We start from the raw sequence: 17,230 nt of genomic DNA, 5'->3' as shown, positions 1-17,230 counted from the left end.
GGCTAGCTTGAACCTGAACAGAAAGGACAAACCTACGAAGTATCCAGGATCCTGGATTGGGAAAAGATTTTCGAACAGTTCCTGCCTTTCGTTTTCAGAGCATCAATTAGGATTTGCGAAACCTGTATTCTTTTGTAGGTAGCGCTAAATTCTCGCTGGCGATCTGCGAGTAAAAGTATAAAAAAAACTTAAGAGTCAGTCGGGTGTAATGGTAAGAGGCAGAAGAAAATTGAATTTATTAGTAAAATTGTTTACTTCTTTGCTTGGTAGTTAATAAAAGGCGACGATGTAGGTACATACCTAAGAAAAATAAAATACGTTTTCAGTTAAATACAACCTTTATTAGGTATTAACTTGGTAATAATCACAATATCATACTTTTATTTACGTTTAAATAATGACATGATTTCTCAGTGATTTAACTACCATTCTTTACTGACTGATTGTTGGCAGTACATTTGGAATAAATAACTGGTCTTTCCCTCTAATAAAACTATACAAAAAGAAATTAAGAACTCTTCGCTAAAGTTTCAGCCTTTGCTACAACTTCTTCAATAGGCCCCACCATGTAGAAAGCAACTTCGGGCAAATGATCATACTCGCCTGCCAAAATCTGAGAGAAGCCTTTGATAGTTTCTTCAAGGGGTACCAGCTTGCCTGCATGTCCAGTGAACACCTCGGCCACCTGGAAGGGCTGAGAGAGGAATCTCTGAATCTTACGGGCACGAGCTACAGTCAGCTTGTCTTCCTCAGACAACTCATCCATACCCAGGATAGCAATGATGTCCTGGAGGGACTTGTAATCCTGTAGGATCTTTTGAACACCACGGGCGATGTTGTAATGCTCAGCACCAATGATGTTGGGGTCCATGATACGGGATGTGGAATCTAGAGGGTCTACAGCTGGATAGATGCCCAACTCAGCAATGGCACGAGACAGCACAGTGGTGGCATCCAAGTGAGCAAAAGTGGTGGCAGGGGCAGGGTCAGTCAAGTCATCAGCTGGCACATAGATGGCCTGCACAGAGGTAATGGAACCCTTCTTGGTGGTGGTGATTCTCTCCTGCATGGTACCCATGTCAGTGGCCAATGTGGGCTGATAACCTACAGCAGAAGGGATACGACCCAACAAGGCAGACACTTCTGACCCAGCTTGGGTGAAACGGAAAATGTTGTCAATGAAAAGTAGCACATCCTGTCCTTCTTGGTCGCGGAAATACTCAGCAACAGTCAATCCAGTCAAGGCAACACGGGCACGCGCGCCAGGTGGCTCATTCATCTGTCCATATACAAGGGCTACTTTCGAGGTTTTGTCCTTCAGGGAGATGACACCAGACTCAATCATTTCATGGTACAAATCATTGCCCTCACGGGTACGCTCACCTACTCCAGCAAAAACTGAGTATCCACCATGGGCCTTTGCAACGTTGTTGATCAACTCCATGATCAATACAGTCTTGCCTACACCTGCGCCGCCAAACAGTCCAATCTTACCTCCCTTAGCATAAGGAGCTAGTAAGTCCACGACCTTGATTCCAGTGACCAGGATTTCTTGCTGTACAGACATGTCCACAAACTCGGGTGCTTCAGCGTGGATAGCGGCTCTCTTGTCGGTGGGGATGGGACCGCGCTCATCGATGGGCTCGCCAATGACGTTGATGATACGACCGAGGGTCTCCGCACCAACAGGGATTCGGATGGGCGAGCCGGAGTCGTTGACAACCTGCCCGCGGACCAGACCCTCAGTACCGTCCATAGCAATGGTGCGTACAGTGTTTTCACCCAAGTGCTGCGCTACCTCCAGGACCAACCTGGGTTGGCGATCTTGTACTTCCAAAGCATTTAGGATAGAGGGTAACTCGTCTTCAAACTGGACGTCGACAACGGCTCCAATAACTGCAACCACCTTACCTTTGCCCTTTGCGGCGGCTTTGGCTGCATAGTCTCGTTTGTTCACTAGAGTTCCAGCAACCAATGGTGCCTTTTCAGAAGCAGGATTGTTGGCTACCGCCTTTGCGGCCAAACGGCCTGCTTTGCAGACGGTAGAGAACATTTTTCGTATTGGAATTCGATCGATAAAATGTTAAATAATCACGAAGACGAAGAGTTTACGTAAGAGGTCGCCTGGCCGTCTAAAATTCTTCATTCAATATAATGTCATACCGTCGGAATTGTCGATTTTGTTCAATGAGTGCTAGTTTTCATTCAGATTTTTTGACAATGACAACATAATGATAATTGTCATTGACAAAGCTGGCTTCTCTGCTTTGCTTTGCCCGCTGACTCCGCTGTGCTTTCAATTTTAGTCACATGTCAAGATTATCAATGTCAACGCTGACATAGACAATCTTGACATTGTCAAATAGTTGTAAAAGTTGTTTTTATCGGCTATTATATATTATAAATTAATAAATATTAGGTTAATATTTTTAATATTTTATTAGGTTAATATATTTGTAGAAGGACTGTGATGCCTCGAATTAAGGTTTACTTTCACAACCTTCTAACAAAAATAAAACTGAAAAAGATATATAAATATTTAATACAGAAACGCGAGGACGTGCGATATGAACAAGAGTTAGATGTGGATTGAAGGGTCGGCTCAGCAATGTTCTCAGGAGCGGCGTCTTTCGCGCGTAGACATCGTCCTTCATTTACTAAATTCAAACGACACGCCACATATTAGATTAAACTGATACAATGACATCATATTAAAATTTCGTCCAATGCTAGTTGCGAGATCGTTACGTTACGTTACGGACGATGTATGCTACTGAATACTTATATGATTTAAATGCTTATACAAACATACATAAAATCACGCCTCTTTCCCGGAGGGGTAGGGATCGACTACCTACCTCTTTCCACTTGCCGCGATCTCTGCATACTTCCTTTGCTTCATCCACATTCATAACTCTTTTCATGCAAGCTCGGCAGTTTCGGGTACTTTTAAATGCTTATATATTATTTTCAACTGCTATTTATTTATTTATACGGAAGACCAACAACCGTTTACAAAAAATAGCGCCACATATGTTAAACAAATGGTCAATTATAGGTCCTCACAGATATTACCCGATTAATAAAAGGAATATATTGAATGAAGGCGATGCTGTTTTTTAAACCGCCGTTAAAATTATTTTAAGTAATTTATTTGACGTCAACCAATGTTGTTAAATCATACGTTTTGACAATTATTAAGCTATATATAGTATCCTATAATAATGAATAAAAATTTTGAATTTGAATACAAAAATATATGGTATTTAAGTTTGTCCGCGATTATCTCGTGTTTCGTTAAACTGATTTTGATGCGGTTTTCAGGCAAATTTAGTTAACTCAGGAGGCGGTTTAAGAATTTTTAACTACTCCAAAAAATAAGGATATCGATTGGACGTGGTTCTCTTTTTTTACCAAAGTTAGTTAAATTTTTTTTTAATAGAATTTCATCGAGTGTATTTGTGTCTTTTACACAATTTCATTTTAGAATGGGACTGATACATCTTATGACATCAATTTAACATCCATAAATCATTTCATAGACGCCTACAGTTTGATTTAAAATACTTAATTAAGATCATAGTAAGTTTGCGCAAGCCTAGAATGAAAGAAGCATAGATGGTGCTGTTTTCATACATAATAAAAATACATTAGTACTAATATATTAGTCTTAGCTATGATTTAAATATATTTGAATACATTCATAAAAATAATATTAGTAATATTTATTCTGCTACCTAATATAATGAACTATCGAACACCTCTGGTTGTAGTGTAGTGTGTATGTGGTGTGTATGGGTTATACTTACTTCCATTTCCATTCCACATTTTGGTGTTGAAATCAATTCTTTAAATTTACTTCTAAATGTTAATTTAATATTTTAAAGTTACGAACACAATTGAAAAAATGGAATATATTACTCCGGAGAGTTTACAACAAGGGTCAAATAGCACTAGAATGTAAGTTAATTGGTCAAGCTTTAGGTTATAATTTTAAAATAATAATTTTTCTTTATATGCATACATATTATGCTTGTATTTTATGTTCCAATAAAATAATTTCTTATTTTATAAGATTATAATCGCCCGGAAAAATATTTTCATCTTCTCCAAAATTTAAATTCAAATTCAAAATTTTTATTCATTATTATAGAATACTATCATGTCGCTTAATAATTGTTAAACCTTTAGGTTTCAAAACATTGGTTGACGTCAAATAAATTACTTAAAGATTCCCTTTAAGATTGTCCTTAATAGCATTTTAAACAACAGCGACAGTGTACAGCTGATCATTGTTGTTTGTACTTATTTCCAGATTGTGCTGTCAATGTGCAGTGCCCATAGAAGCAAATCCATCGAATATGTGTGTAGCATGTCTACGAGCCCATGTTGATATTACTGATGGTATTCCAAAACAAGCAACACTTTTCTTCTGTAGAGGATGTGAAAGGTAAAGCTTACATGTTTAGTTAATTTTCATCAGCATATAAGGGAGGTTTGTACAAGTTGCATAGTTTTATATTGTTATGAAATCCTTTTCTGAAAATTCAACTGAACTCTCCATTTTTAGAATAATTTTTGTGTAACTTTTGCTCAGGCTTTGCTAGCATGGATACTTAAGGATACAATTAATCAAAGTATAAAAATGCCACAGCTGGTCAACTGCTGGATCATACATGTATAGTGACAAGTTCATACATACATGAATTCAATATGTATTCTATTTAATAAGGTCATTACCATTCAACAATAAAAAACATTACAAGATACTACTTACATAAATTCTTAAAACAAGGATCAGATTTATACTATGCTCGCCTTAATTTAAAATGGTTGAATTTTTCAGGTATTTACAGCCTCCAGCAGAATGGGTTGTATGCGCTTTGGAGTCTCGCGAGCTTCTGGCTCTTTGTTTAAAAAGACTAAAGGGCTTGAACAGGGTGAAACTTATTGATGCTGGATTTGCTTGGACAGAGCCACATTCCAAGAGAATAAAAGTAATAATTTTTTATATTTTATTACTTATTACACTATGAACAAGCAAGGTACTGGGTAAATTGACACCTTCATGATAATGAGAATAGAAGTTGGGTTGCTGTTACAAAGAGTTGATGATAACACTCAAGAAAGCTTATTTGACTCCATTTTTTTCCTCAGCCTGAAAAGACAAGTGTCATGCTGTCAAAACAGTGATGGTTAATGTTAAAAAATTAATTAGTACATTCTTTGGTCTTTAGTTTTCACAACTTAGTTCTGCAGTTGAAGCCTTGAGCTTAAAAGTTTAGTTTTATGTACTGTAATTACCTATAATATTCTTACAACCAGATTCTAGAGCCTAACCTAAATTACCCTTAATATTTCAGGTCAAATTGACTGTTCAGGGTGAGGTAATGGGAGGGGCAGTACTCCAACAAACATTTATTGTGGAGTTCACGATTCAACACCAGATGTGTGATGCTTGCCATCGTTCTGAAGCCCAAGATTATTGGAAGGCTTTGGTGCAAGTCAGGCAGCGTGCTAACAATAGGAAAACATTCTACTATTTAGAGCAACTGATTCTGAAACACAGGGCGCATGAAAACACACTTGGTATAAAACCCAAACATGGTATGTAGATTTGCCATCTATGTACATACATACATTTAGTCACTTCTATATCCTTCACGGGGTATACAGAGCCAACAATCTTGAAAAGATTTTGCCTTTTTTCTTTATTTCACTTTTTATGTAAATTTTCTAGCATGAAAGTTGATAACTTTAGCTTTTGACAATATATGCCAGTAACTGTAACTAATAATAGTCAGTAATTATCATATTCTGTGAAAGCCAATATCATTGCTATTGACAGATGTATAATGGTATATGACAGATGTAAAAAAAATAGTAAGGAAATAAAAGGATTGCCATCCTTTAAAATGATGAATGTAAATAAGTTTATTTCACATACACTAAATGAAATGCAATCTTAGAGATGATTCCAAATTAGTCATTGCATTAGTAGCTAATTTGGAATCATCATCTTCACCTAAGTATAGTTCTTCCCTGACGAAGAAAGCTTAAATTATAATTAATAAGTAAATAATCTGTAGACTTTACCATATCCAATTTTTTTTTCAGATGGCCTTGACTTCTTCTATGCAACCGAGAGCCACGCACGCAAAATGGTCGATTTTATACAGTCTGTGTTGCCAATAAAATGCCAGCATTCCAAGAAGCTGATATCACATGACATCCACAGCAACATATACAATTACAAGTTCACATTCAGTATCGAGATTGTGCCTCTTTCTAAAGACAGCATTGTATGCCTGCCGAAGAAGTTGACACACCAACTTGGGTCCATATCCCCAATTTGCTTGGTAAATAGAGTGACCAGTACCATTCATTTGATTGATGCAAGCACAGGCCAAGGTGGGTTCATTATTTTTTTTCATATAAATACTTAGTAAAAGGTTCTACTTTAAGATGACTTATATAGTTCTCCGCGCGTGCCTCTCTACGGGAGCAGAGATTTACCAAATATTTTATATTCTATTTAATGTTACAGTGTGCGACCTGTCTGCTACGATGTATTGGAGATATCCCTTTACGCCAATCTGCAATCCGAAACAACTTGTGGAATACATTGTTATGGATATAGACATTATTAAAGAACATGTAAGTCAATTTTATGCTTAAAAACATGTAATATTTTTTTGTTTTCATTGTTAGTTTTATTGATTTAACCCAGTTAAACATACAGGAAACCTTAAGTATGTGAAGGCTTTTCATTATTGTTATTATAGTAATTTATTCTTTATAATAATTGTAGGAAAAGAAATCTTTTCCTGGTCAGGGGATGGTTTCGAACAAACATGTGGTGGCCGACGTGTGGGTTGTGAGGGCCAGTGAGCTTGGTATGGACGTGAACCCTATTCACACGAAGACCCACCTTGGTCACATATTGAAGCCTGGTGATACTGTTTTGGGGTGAGTAGTGTGGTTTTTTCAATTGATTAGAGAGTAAGAACTTTGGAAGAGAAGGGTGAGAAAAGGCTGAACAGTATTAAAGTTGCAAAGTAGCCTCAGATGAATATCTTTGTCTAATTAAATTATTTACTTGTGTACATATGGTTAGAAAATCTTCAATTTAAGAATATGATATACTAGAAAATACCACTTTAATAAGTTACAATGCAGAAGTGAAATTTTTGTATAATAACGGACTGTTCAGTTCATGGTATCGTGCCATTTGAAACCATGAACTGAACAGTCCGTTATTATGAGCGATATAGCAGGATGCATTTTGTTTTTGGATTAAAAGATTAATGTACTACAAATAGGGTCGTTATTTTATTGAGTTTTCATTCGGTTTAATTTGGCACTAGTTTGTGCTATTCTGCTTTCATGCAAAGATTGGAGTATGTAGATGAAACAGAAGAATATACAGGGATTGCAACAATTGTAAAGATGTATTCTTTGTCTAGGAAAAGCAGTAGATTTCATGAGGCTGAAATGATGAGTAATCAAAGTAAAAAATGGGGACAGTTAAAATTTTCTTCTACTGGGATAAATGCCTCGCTCCTCCCTCCCTATATGACCTCCATCTTTTAACACAATTTTTGTTTCAGGTATAACCTAGAAAATTCTAATGTGAACGATACGAACCTGGACAAGTTGGATAGTAGTGTGGTACCCGACGTATTCTTAGTCAAGAAATACTATGGAGAGAAGGCTGCGCGTCGGCGCGCGCGCAACTGGAAACTGAAACATATGGCCGAGGAACTACATGATGGAATCAGTTCTACTAATGAGTAAGTTTTAGAACATTTCTTTCTCATTAATTTCGTTTAACCCCTTATGACAAATTATGACATATACATATCAGTTTAAATGCGATTATTTTTTCAATACAAAGTGACAACATCCAATTATAAATGTAAACTTTTTTTAAAAAGGGATACTAACGATACTATATTTTAGAAAAAATATATACATATGACCCATGTCAATCAGAGGAGTGGCAAATGTCTTAATTTCTCTCTTTTATCACTTTGGTTAGCATGACATATATATTTTAGAGAGAATGAAGTTTAAAACGCATGCCTTGTCAACGATCTTGAATAGGCCAGCTGGCCAATAGAACCTTGTCACTTCACTCTTATTGCATCGTTAAATCTTTCAGAAAATCAAACTTAAACTGATCTTTTGCTTACAGGGACTACAACGATTTCCTGGACGACCTGGAAGAAGATCCGGCGTTCCGTCAGAACATCAATATCTTCAAGGACACCAAGAAACTAGCGGTAGATACTGACGAAATAGACCCCGCCCTGCCTCGCATTACACTGGCGGAGATGTTGGATGACCTACATATCGAGGATGTGGAAATGAGCGAAGTTTGAAGTAAATTTTTGTTCTTCATTAATGGATTAAAGTGTATTTTTCGTTTACTTTTATCGTTTTATTGATTTTTAGGTAGTAACTAGAATGTTTAGTGTAGTTTCGTGTTGTTTTATTTTTATAAAGAAAATTTACCTGTCCTGCCTCATATTATCCTGACAGGACATGGCGGATGATTTGCATGTCGAGGATGTGGGAACTAGCCGCTATTTTCTTGTTGTCCCAGGATTTTGGCCAATGGGACATGATCAATTCCATCATAGGATTGACGTGAGCGAAGTTTACTAGAGAATAAAGTCTCCCTCTGGCCGTTGTAAGGTTTTCTAAAATTTTGTTTTAGTAATGTAATAAATTGTATGTAATAAGGTTTTGTTGTATGACTTCTACTATGAGAAGTGTAGTTTACTTATGTAGAAAACGAACATCCACATTTTATTTCGTGATCGGAATGATTTTTCTGATCTTAAAGTTTAAATCTAAGAGTACTCCAAGTGTTTTCTATCTTACGAGCCAAGATAATTGTGAAAGTATCTTTCTAGTATATCTCTTGTGTGAGTGAATGTACCAAATTATTTATATCAATATACTTGTCTATTCATGTCTAGATAAGTTTTATCTGAGGATTATTATGCACATTGATAATGACATGACAACAGATTAGTATGAGGTTAAAAAAAAATAAGGAAATAAAATTTTACTGTCTGTTACAATATCTGCGGGTATGCCCATAATGGTAATAACACTAAATTCAACATCGATAATTTCTTGCACCTATTGTTAAAACTCGAAATTATCCGTAAGAATTTGGATTTAGATGTGTGATTATCCTTTAAACCCTTACGTTGTTATCTCAAGTAATTTAAATTAATTATAATTATTTTTAGATAGTATTGATATTGCCCGCATATATAAGGAAAGGTACAGTTTGCATTGTTATTCAAAGCTATAAATATGTATGTGTGTATAAACCTAAATCGAGATTATGAAAGGGAATAAACATTCAGAACAATTTATATGTACCTAATCGTTATTGTTCTAAAAGACCATCTTCTTTACACATCTTCTGCAGGCAAAAAGGCAACGCTCTGTTAAACGCTTTACTCATGGAAAGTTTGACATTTCACCCATTATAAACAAACAAATTTTCGTTTTTTTGATATTAGTAAAAACTACCTATAGTAGTAGTTCAGTATAATAATTACGTTATCTTATTACATGGATTAAGACTACTGGGTATGCTGACTGTACATTTATAGATAAAAAAGAACGCTAGAATACTTCTTAGCTTAAGGTCGGCCTTATCATTAGTTGACGAATCGAGAGCTGGTAGGATGAAGGTGTTAGTTGTTGTGTTAATATTAATATGTGCCAGTAAGGCAAGACTTGTATCTCAAGGTAAGTTTTTTTTATTTTTATTTTTCCATTTACAAAGAACTTGTATAACAGAACAAAGAAATGTAATCCAAATGCGCGTATAAAAAACAAAAGAGTACTTATATCTAATCAAATCTCTGACTTTAATGGGTTGTCAGTCCCTCATCATTGTACAAACCTCAAACTCAACTATCTACAAACACTTTTGTTACTTTTAACCTTTTTAGTGTGAGTGAGTACATTTACGTGATTAGCGCTTAACATCTGCTCTATTTCTTTCTATTAGCTCTTTTTAAGTTAGCTGATTGTACTGGGTTTTACTACTTAGTAACTGAGATAGAATAAATGCGTATGTAATGGTCATTCCATTTTGTGAGAAGACGTCTTTGCCATGTACACTTCACTGCAGAGCTTTTGAAAAAAAAAAGCTTTTGCTCCTTGGAATATTTTCCACATAAGACCAGACCTTAACTTATAAATACCGGAAATATGCCGTAACATCCATAAAAAAGGAAAACTTACACGATTTTAGAATCTCCTTTTTTGAAGTTGGTTAAAAAGACGGGATGTCATATCAGCAGACATTATCAGTGAAGACTATCTCTGATCTTATCCCGGATACGGAAACTAGAACTGATAATAGAAACATTAATTACGTACTTGATGTGAAAAATCTGATAATAATTTTTTCATGTTTCGTTAATAAAATGAGCATTTATAAGGAACATGAATAATTTCATTTTGCATTGAATAGTGACCATTGCTATGAAGTACTTATTCTAAAAATATAAAAAACTACAACTAACCCAGTCTTTATTACCTCTAGATGAAACTGAAACATTGTTCAAGAAGTTTGTTTTGAAGGAGTTGAGCGATGAAGAGGCCTCCACTCTTGAGGAACTCTTTGAAATTTTTCGCAGACCTAATTATGTTTCACCCAAAGAAGAACGTACAGATTATACAATACCTCGAAACGTAAGTGCTAATTAATTTATTGATTCTTTGAAGAAAACTTGAAGGTTTGAAAACAATAGGTTTCTTTAATTCTGATCAAATGTAGCTCAGTAAAGAAGTGACACCTCACCATATTCTACATATGTACACACATACATAAAATCACGCCTCTTTCCCGGAGGGGTAGGCAGAGACTACATCTTTTCACTTGCCACAATCTCTGCATACTTCCTTCGCTTCATCCACATTCATAACTCTCTTCATGCAAGCTCGCCGTTAACAGTTAGTTCACCATAGGTATTCTACCAAGAAAAAAATGACCGTCTATCCTCATTACTCCCATTCAGTTGTCCCACCCTGGGACAATTGAGACGATTTCGTTAGTGTCACTTATGCCATGAGACTATTGGGACAAAATCGTCGCTACTTGTCCCACCATGGAACAACTTACGGGGAGTAAATGGGGCTATAATGGGACAGACGGAAAAAATATACCTACAAACATCCGACTTAGTACGAGTAGGTAGTGTATCATATTGTGGAAATACTTGCCTTAATATACATATAACATAAATAAATAAATATTATCTTTCAGGCTTACTCCCGGAATCTCGAATGCTTAGTTTGTACGAGTGGAGTCAGTGCCCTATTTCAGGGCGTGTCTGCCGGGCAGTCGGACGAAGAGCTGATGGATTCAATAACGACCCTCTGCGTTTCTTTAGGAATACAATCTGAGAATGTTTGTAAAGGAGCTGTTGCACTGAACTTGGTATGAATGTTAAAATTAACAAGTTTCTGTTATACAAGTTTAGTACAAAATTGTATTTACTTCTACGCAACCCCTAGCATGCAGTCTCTTTTTAGGAATCTCGGTTGTAACGTCGCCTCTCTGGAGAGGAGCCTGAGGTCAAGTTTGACCATGATTATCATGTGTGAAAGTTCTATTTCTTTTTTATGTTTGTCTAACTTCAAATCTGTAGGCAATTATTTATTTGCACTGTTGCTCTTGTCTTTTATGTTAATATAACCTCTTTTTCTCTCCGAATAAAACAAAATGTTAAGTCCAATATTGTTTACATTTCAGCCCATACTCACGTACATTATTCGAAACACACCAGAGGCTACGCCCCGCACGTTTTGCTCCCTTATCCTGCAAAATTCTCAATCCAATGATTGTCCTCACGACGACACACGGTTCGAATGGCAAGTGAAACTCCCGGCGTTGTCTGAAGTTAACTTGGTAAGTTTCACCATAATGATTTCATCTGTTATAAAATTGTAAACAAAAAAGTAATTGGTGAGATAGAAAACGGAGACCAAAGGGAATTCAAAAGGATCTTCCAAAATCGTTGACAAAAAGAATTGTTTTCATGGATACAAGAGAGACCTTCACAGTAGTGTCTTGTGGTGTGAAAAACATGTCAACCACCTCCATACACGCTCTGATATATCTCTTCTTACTCGTGCATTCTTGAGGAGCCTGGGTATGCCTTGAACATGGATTCTAGATTGGGTGAGTTAGATTTTTACACAAAGCGACTCCCATCGACCTCCGAAACCTTTGCCGATAAACCCGTATTGGATTCATGGTTACACATCCAGTTGCCTGAATGTGCAGGTTTCCTCACACTAATACTAAACCAATGTACATAACTTCGAAAATAGTCATTGGTGCAAAATATTAAAAATGTATTGTACAATATTGATACAATGGGCGGACTTAATGCTAAAGGTCTAACAGTCAGCCTTTGGGTTAAGCAGAAAAATTACAGATTCCGAAAATTTTTGCATCTGCGAATATAGATTTTAAGTTCTTATATTATCTATATTCCTTTTTTGCTGCATTTAAGGGATGTTACATAATATAATATAATAAGATAACCGTTTTGAAATATATTTTCCAGCCGCCAGTAATGGATCAACCGCCGTTGAAGGTAGCGGTAATCACTGACGCTCACATCGATCCTTTGTACGAGGCGTACGGAGTCGGCAACTGTGACGAACCCACCTGTTGCAGAAAAGGACAAAATCCAGCTAGAAACATAAGAATACAAGCTAACGTCGACGAAGATTTGTACGATAGAGCTATTGTGGAAAGAAATGATGAGAAGATGGTTAATCTTAGCGTTGCATGCGACATTCGACGTCAAATGAGCGAATCCTCTCCTATATTGTAAGTTTTAATAGATAAATTACCAAATAAGTAATAGGTACATGTTTCGTCTTTACATTGATAAAGACTTATAAATATAGGTATGCTGGTACCTTAGCAAATATAAACTATATATTCTAAAGCTGGCACCTTTGATCAACTTTTTACTAGATTCACAGATGAGAGCAAATTTTAAACAAGAAAGACTTTCTCACTTTTATAATTTTTATACCATAAAAAAAGGATCTTGATGTATAGCAATAACGCAATAAATCTGAAGTGCACACATTGTGAATGAGCAGTTTTATATTTAATCATATGCCTTATTGTTATATGATAAGATCCATTTTCGAATGAACAGATGTATTTGTTTCGGATACTTTTTCATCGAGACTTAACTAAAGGAAGTACTTTTTAAGGAAATCTAATAATCTTTACTCATATTTATAAATTTAATCAGGGCCAGACAAAATGCCGATCCTGCAGGTTATTGGGGAGACTATAGGAGCTGTGACACACCGATATGGGCGTTTGATGATGTAATCGACAGAATTGCCGAAACACATCAGGTAATACTTTGACTTTACAGTCATTCCTCATTGTAGAGCTGAGTGAACCAGGGGTGCAAAATATTGACGGCGGAACACCTAGGTGTTTAACATTTTCCACGGGTCAGAAGTACCTATAACCTACCTACCTAACCTGTTAAATGGTCAACTCACGCTTAGTTTTAGTACTTCAATTTTCAGGTTTTCGTAGAAGGTGATATTGCTCAATTTGCAAGAAATTTTTGCTGGAATATTTCATTTTAAAAGAAATTATCACAAACGTTTAAAGAAAAACTTATTAAAGTAAACCATAACGGTTATCCATACAAAAATTATGGGAGTCTTTTCACTGCCTCATAATTTTGGAATATATATTTTATTTTCAGGATATTGATCTTGTTTATTACGTCGGGGATACAATAGACCATGGAGTTTGGGAAACATCGTATGAATTGATTGATGATATGAATCGCCATTTGATAGAAAAGATGAGATCTTCTTTTGGTGAAAATGTACCCGTAATCCCAACTATAGGCAATCATGAATCTCAACCTACTAATCAGTGAGTATGATTATTCCCCGTCAAGCTAAGAACAATATTTTCAAACAAATTCCCAAGAGAATTCGGAATTAATCTAAAACAGTTATTCTTCTTTGTCCTCCTGCTACATCTTAACCGCTCTCCACAGGAGACTGGATGCGCCTTTGTTCATGATCCTAGATTGGATAGGTAGGTATGTCGGATTGTTGTAACAATCCGAAAAAATGAAGCGACTCCCATATTATTTTTGCAACTGCAAGCTCTGGAACCTAACAGTATTGGATCATGGTAAATTTGCACTAGATGAGATTCCTTTTCCGTTAGTCGCCTTTTACGGTATCCACAGAAAAGAGACGAAGTGGTTCTGTTCTATAATGTCCCAGTAACCACAGGACAGAGGGCAGTTCTAGTATATAGAGCAGTTGTTATGTATCATTTTCCTAGCCAGGCCGCAAATCCTTTGCGCATTGAGTCAAATGCCTTTGCGAATCCCAATATTTTTAGCAGCATGCTTTTTTCGATTGACACCAAAGTTAGATAGCTAGTTTATTATAAGAATAAACTGGTAAAAAGTTCTAACGTGGTGAGAGGAAATAAAACAAAATCTACCTATGTAAGGTAGGTAAATTGTTAACCTTTTTTAACCGACCCAATGTCTTTTATATGTTAGACGACCGATTTTTTTTTTATTTTATTCTTGTTACTTTCGTTTCAGGTTCGCGCCGAGTTACGTCGTTGGTGAATTCAACACAACTTGGCTGTACGAGGCTTTGGCAAACAAATGGGACCAGTATCTGACTGCCGAAGCCAGGGCGACATTGCTGAAATGCGGAGAGTTCTATTTGCGACCAAGACCTGGGCTCAAAGTTATTGTTATCAACAATAATGTTGCTTACAGATATAACTGGTAATTAGATAATTCTCCTTTGAAAGTATAAAATTCTTTTTTGACTGGAGTTATAACGGTCTGGACTTACAATGCATCTACTTATTTTAATTTTTCGCATACTCCGTGTGAGTATGCCGAACGTGGCCTATAAGTTCAAGACTTTCAAATTCAAAAAAACTACCACTCCATTTCTCATGGATGTCGTAAAAAGCAACTAAGGGATAGGCTTACAAAATTGGGATTCTTTTTTAGGCAATGGGCTAGCAACCTGTCACTATTTAAATATCAATTCTATTAAGCCAAATAGCTGAACGTGGCCATTCAGTCTTTTCAAGACTGTTGGCTCTGTCTACCCCGCAAGGGATATAGCCGTGACCATATGTATGTATGTAAGTTAAATTGGTCTACCACAAAAAAAAAAACAATGTAATAAAATAAAGGATTAGTAATAAAACTTTTGTGAGCACGTCCCTTCATTAAATGTATGCGAGATTGTGAGTTTTTACTAATAAACTAGTTTTTCTTTCCAGGTGGCTAGTATACAATCCTCTGGATGCTAAGAGGCACTTAGAATGGCTGATTGAAGAGCTTCACGAATCGGAACTCGCCGGAGAGAAGGTCCACATCTTAGCACATATTCCTCCAGGAACACACGACCTGACGCATACGTGGACTAGGGAATACAACAGGATCATCAACCGGTAAAAAATTCTCTTTGCATAAATTTGTAGTGTGCGCTGTGTGTCTGGGCACTAGAGTAGGATCACTCTATCTCTGTCCCGCGGCTGTCGTGAGACGACTAAATTTAGCTAGGTTTGGTTTCCCTATAACAGGGTTTACTTTGGTGACAATAAAGTAAATTTGTGATTATATCTTACTTATGTAGTCGTGTATATATGTACATATACCTGATACGTGTCTTACTGATTATATGTGTGTATGTTTTATTTTTTAGGTTCTCATCGACAATAGCAGCTGAATTCAACGGCCATGAGCACTCGGATCAGTTCAAGTTGTTCTACAGCTCTTCCGATGGTTCCCCGATTCACGTGGCGTGGGGTGGAGGCGCCGCCACAGCCTATTCTAATTACAATCTCAATTATAAAATCATGGTTTTTGATAGCTCTACTTATGTGAGTACCTACTTATATTGTCGATTAAATTTTTTGATTGGCTCGTCAAATAATTGGTTGGACAGCAGAGGACTTACTATTCATAGGACTTATTTATGAGATGGTTGAAAGGCAATGTGTCTTATCTTCATACTCTTTCTAGCTTTGCGGTTAACTGGATTGTTGTAAAGAGAGACAATATTAAGACATTGCCTTTAAGCGTTCGTGAAAGCAGAAAGAAGTAAACTTTAAACAGTCTAAATTAGCAGTAGGTAGTGGTGTCGATATTGCGGGAACCACATACGCTTCATCTTATTGTTTCTATTAGTAATTGCAATAGTAATAGCAATATGGTAGTAATAGTGTTTACAAGAACCTAATATAAATAATTAATCTTAATTTGCGAAGGACAACAGTTGCCACCTACATCGTAATGTTAACCATGCCACAGGCTGTGGCCGTTTCTACAAAATAAAAACTGTAGAAAAGTGGTGGTGGAGTTGGCGCGCCCTCAGTTAGAAGGGAATATAATAAAAGTCTTGAGCTGATCTTTAAATACGTATTTATCCATTCCAATAACTACCTATTTTTTCTAGGAACCCTTGAGCATGCAGTGTTACACTTACAACGTGACGGAAGCTAACCTGACGCCTAACAGACGCCCACACTGGTTCCTGCTTTACGATTTCAAGAACTCTTTCGACTTGGCTGACCTATCGCCAACATCCATGGATAATTTAGTAAACGCTATGTCTTCAGGCGGCCACTTCTTAGATTTATATGCTGCTTTCTATTCTAAAATAAGTGATACTCGCTGGCCATTCTGCAATCAAGACTGCAAAATCAACTATTTGTGCGACACTGTGATTACAATACTGTGGGACCGACGAAAATGTGAAGAAGTAACTAATGTAAATGCTCAATTACTATTGAAGTAAAAAAGGTATGTAAGTTGTAATTGGAGATTTTGCTCGATAACTTCAAAACAAAAATTAGTAATTATATAAGCTGTATTATTTATTTGTCATAGTTTTAAAAGTCTAGTCCGTAGTTTTCAAAAGACATGTAAACTGTTAAAGTAATTGTTCTGAATAAATGAAGTTACTAGGATAATTAATCTTTTATTTAGGGCGCCACTGTGCTGTTGTAATCGAAATGATTGGCATGTCTTATAATAAATGAGCAAAGAGTGATTAGTAAATAAATGCCTACGTCATATCGTCACACCTCCTTCACTGTTTGTTACCGTGATCCAGAAAAAAGTTGACTTCACAAAAT

At 36.3% G+C, this 17,230-nt stretch overlaps 3 protein-coding genes across 3 annotated transcripts; 2 read left to right on the top strand and 1 right to left on the bottom strand.

Moving 5' to 3' along the window:
• Positions 1–319: 319 nt before the first annotated feature.
• LOC106134642 (ATP synthase subunit beta, mitochondrial) lies at positions 320–2,160 on the bottom strand. Its single transcript, XM_013334736.2, has one exon. It carries the CDS (start codon positions 2,051–2,053, stop codon positions 509–511), a length of 1,545 nt encoding a protein of 514 aa, XP_013190190.2. The 5' UTR covers positions 2,054–2,160; the 3' UTR covers positions 320–508.
• A 1,607-nt stretch (positions 2,161–3,767) lies between these two features.
• On the top strand, positions 3,768–8,432 carry LOC106134650 (60S ribosomal export protein NMD3). Its single transcript, XM_013334745.2, has 9 exons — positions 3,768–3,960; positions 4,316–4,450; positions 4,847–4,997; positions 5,364–5,607; positions 6,118–6,411; positions 6,548–6,657; positions 6,812–6,969; positions 7,611–7,793; positions 8,198–8,432. Exons 1-9 carry the CDS (start codon positions 3,908–3,910, stop codon positions 8,382–8,384), a joined length of 1,515 nt encoding a protein of 504 aa, XP_013190199.2. The 5' UTR covers positions 3,768–3,907; the 3' UTR covers positions 8,385–8,432.
• A 1,187-nt stretch (positions 8,433–9,619) lies between these two features.
• Positions 9,620–17,065, top strand: LOC106134774 (sphingomyelin phosphodiesterase). The gene is made up of 11 exons (XM_013334910.2): positions 9,620–9,777; positions 10,583–10,731; positions 11,306–11,479; positions 11,795–11,950; positions 12,615–12,883; positions 13,323–13,431; positions 13,797–13,972; positions 14,667–14,858; positions 15,371–15,541; positions 15,796–15,973; positions 16,549–17,065. Exons 1-11 carry the CDS (start codon positions 9,714–9,716, stop codon positions 16,888–16,890), a joined length of 1,980 nt encoding a protein of 659 aa, XP_013190364.2. The 5' UTR covers positions 9,620–9,713; the 3' UTR covers positions 16,891–17,065.
• The last annotated feature ends 165 nt before the right edge of the window (positions 17,066–17,230 follow it).

The sequence above is a fragment of the Amyelois transitella genome, chromosome 9 (genome assembly GCF_032362555.1).
Source record: "Amyelois transitella isolate CPQ chromosome 9, ilAmyTran1.1, whole genome shotgun sequence".
Lineage (NCBI taxonomy): Eukaryota > Metazoa > Arthropoda > Insecta > Lepidoptera > Pyralidae > Amyelois > Amyelois transitella.
This window is presented reverse-complemented; position numbering and strand designations above follow the sequence as displayed.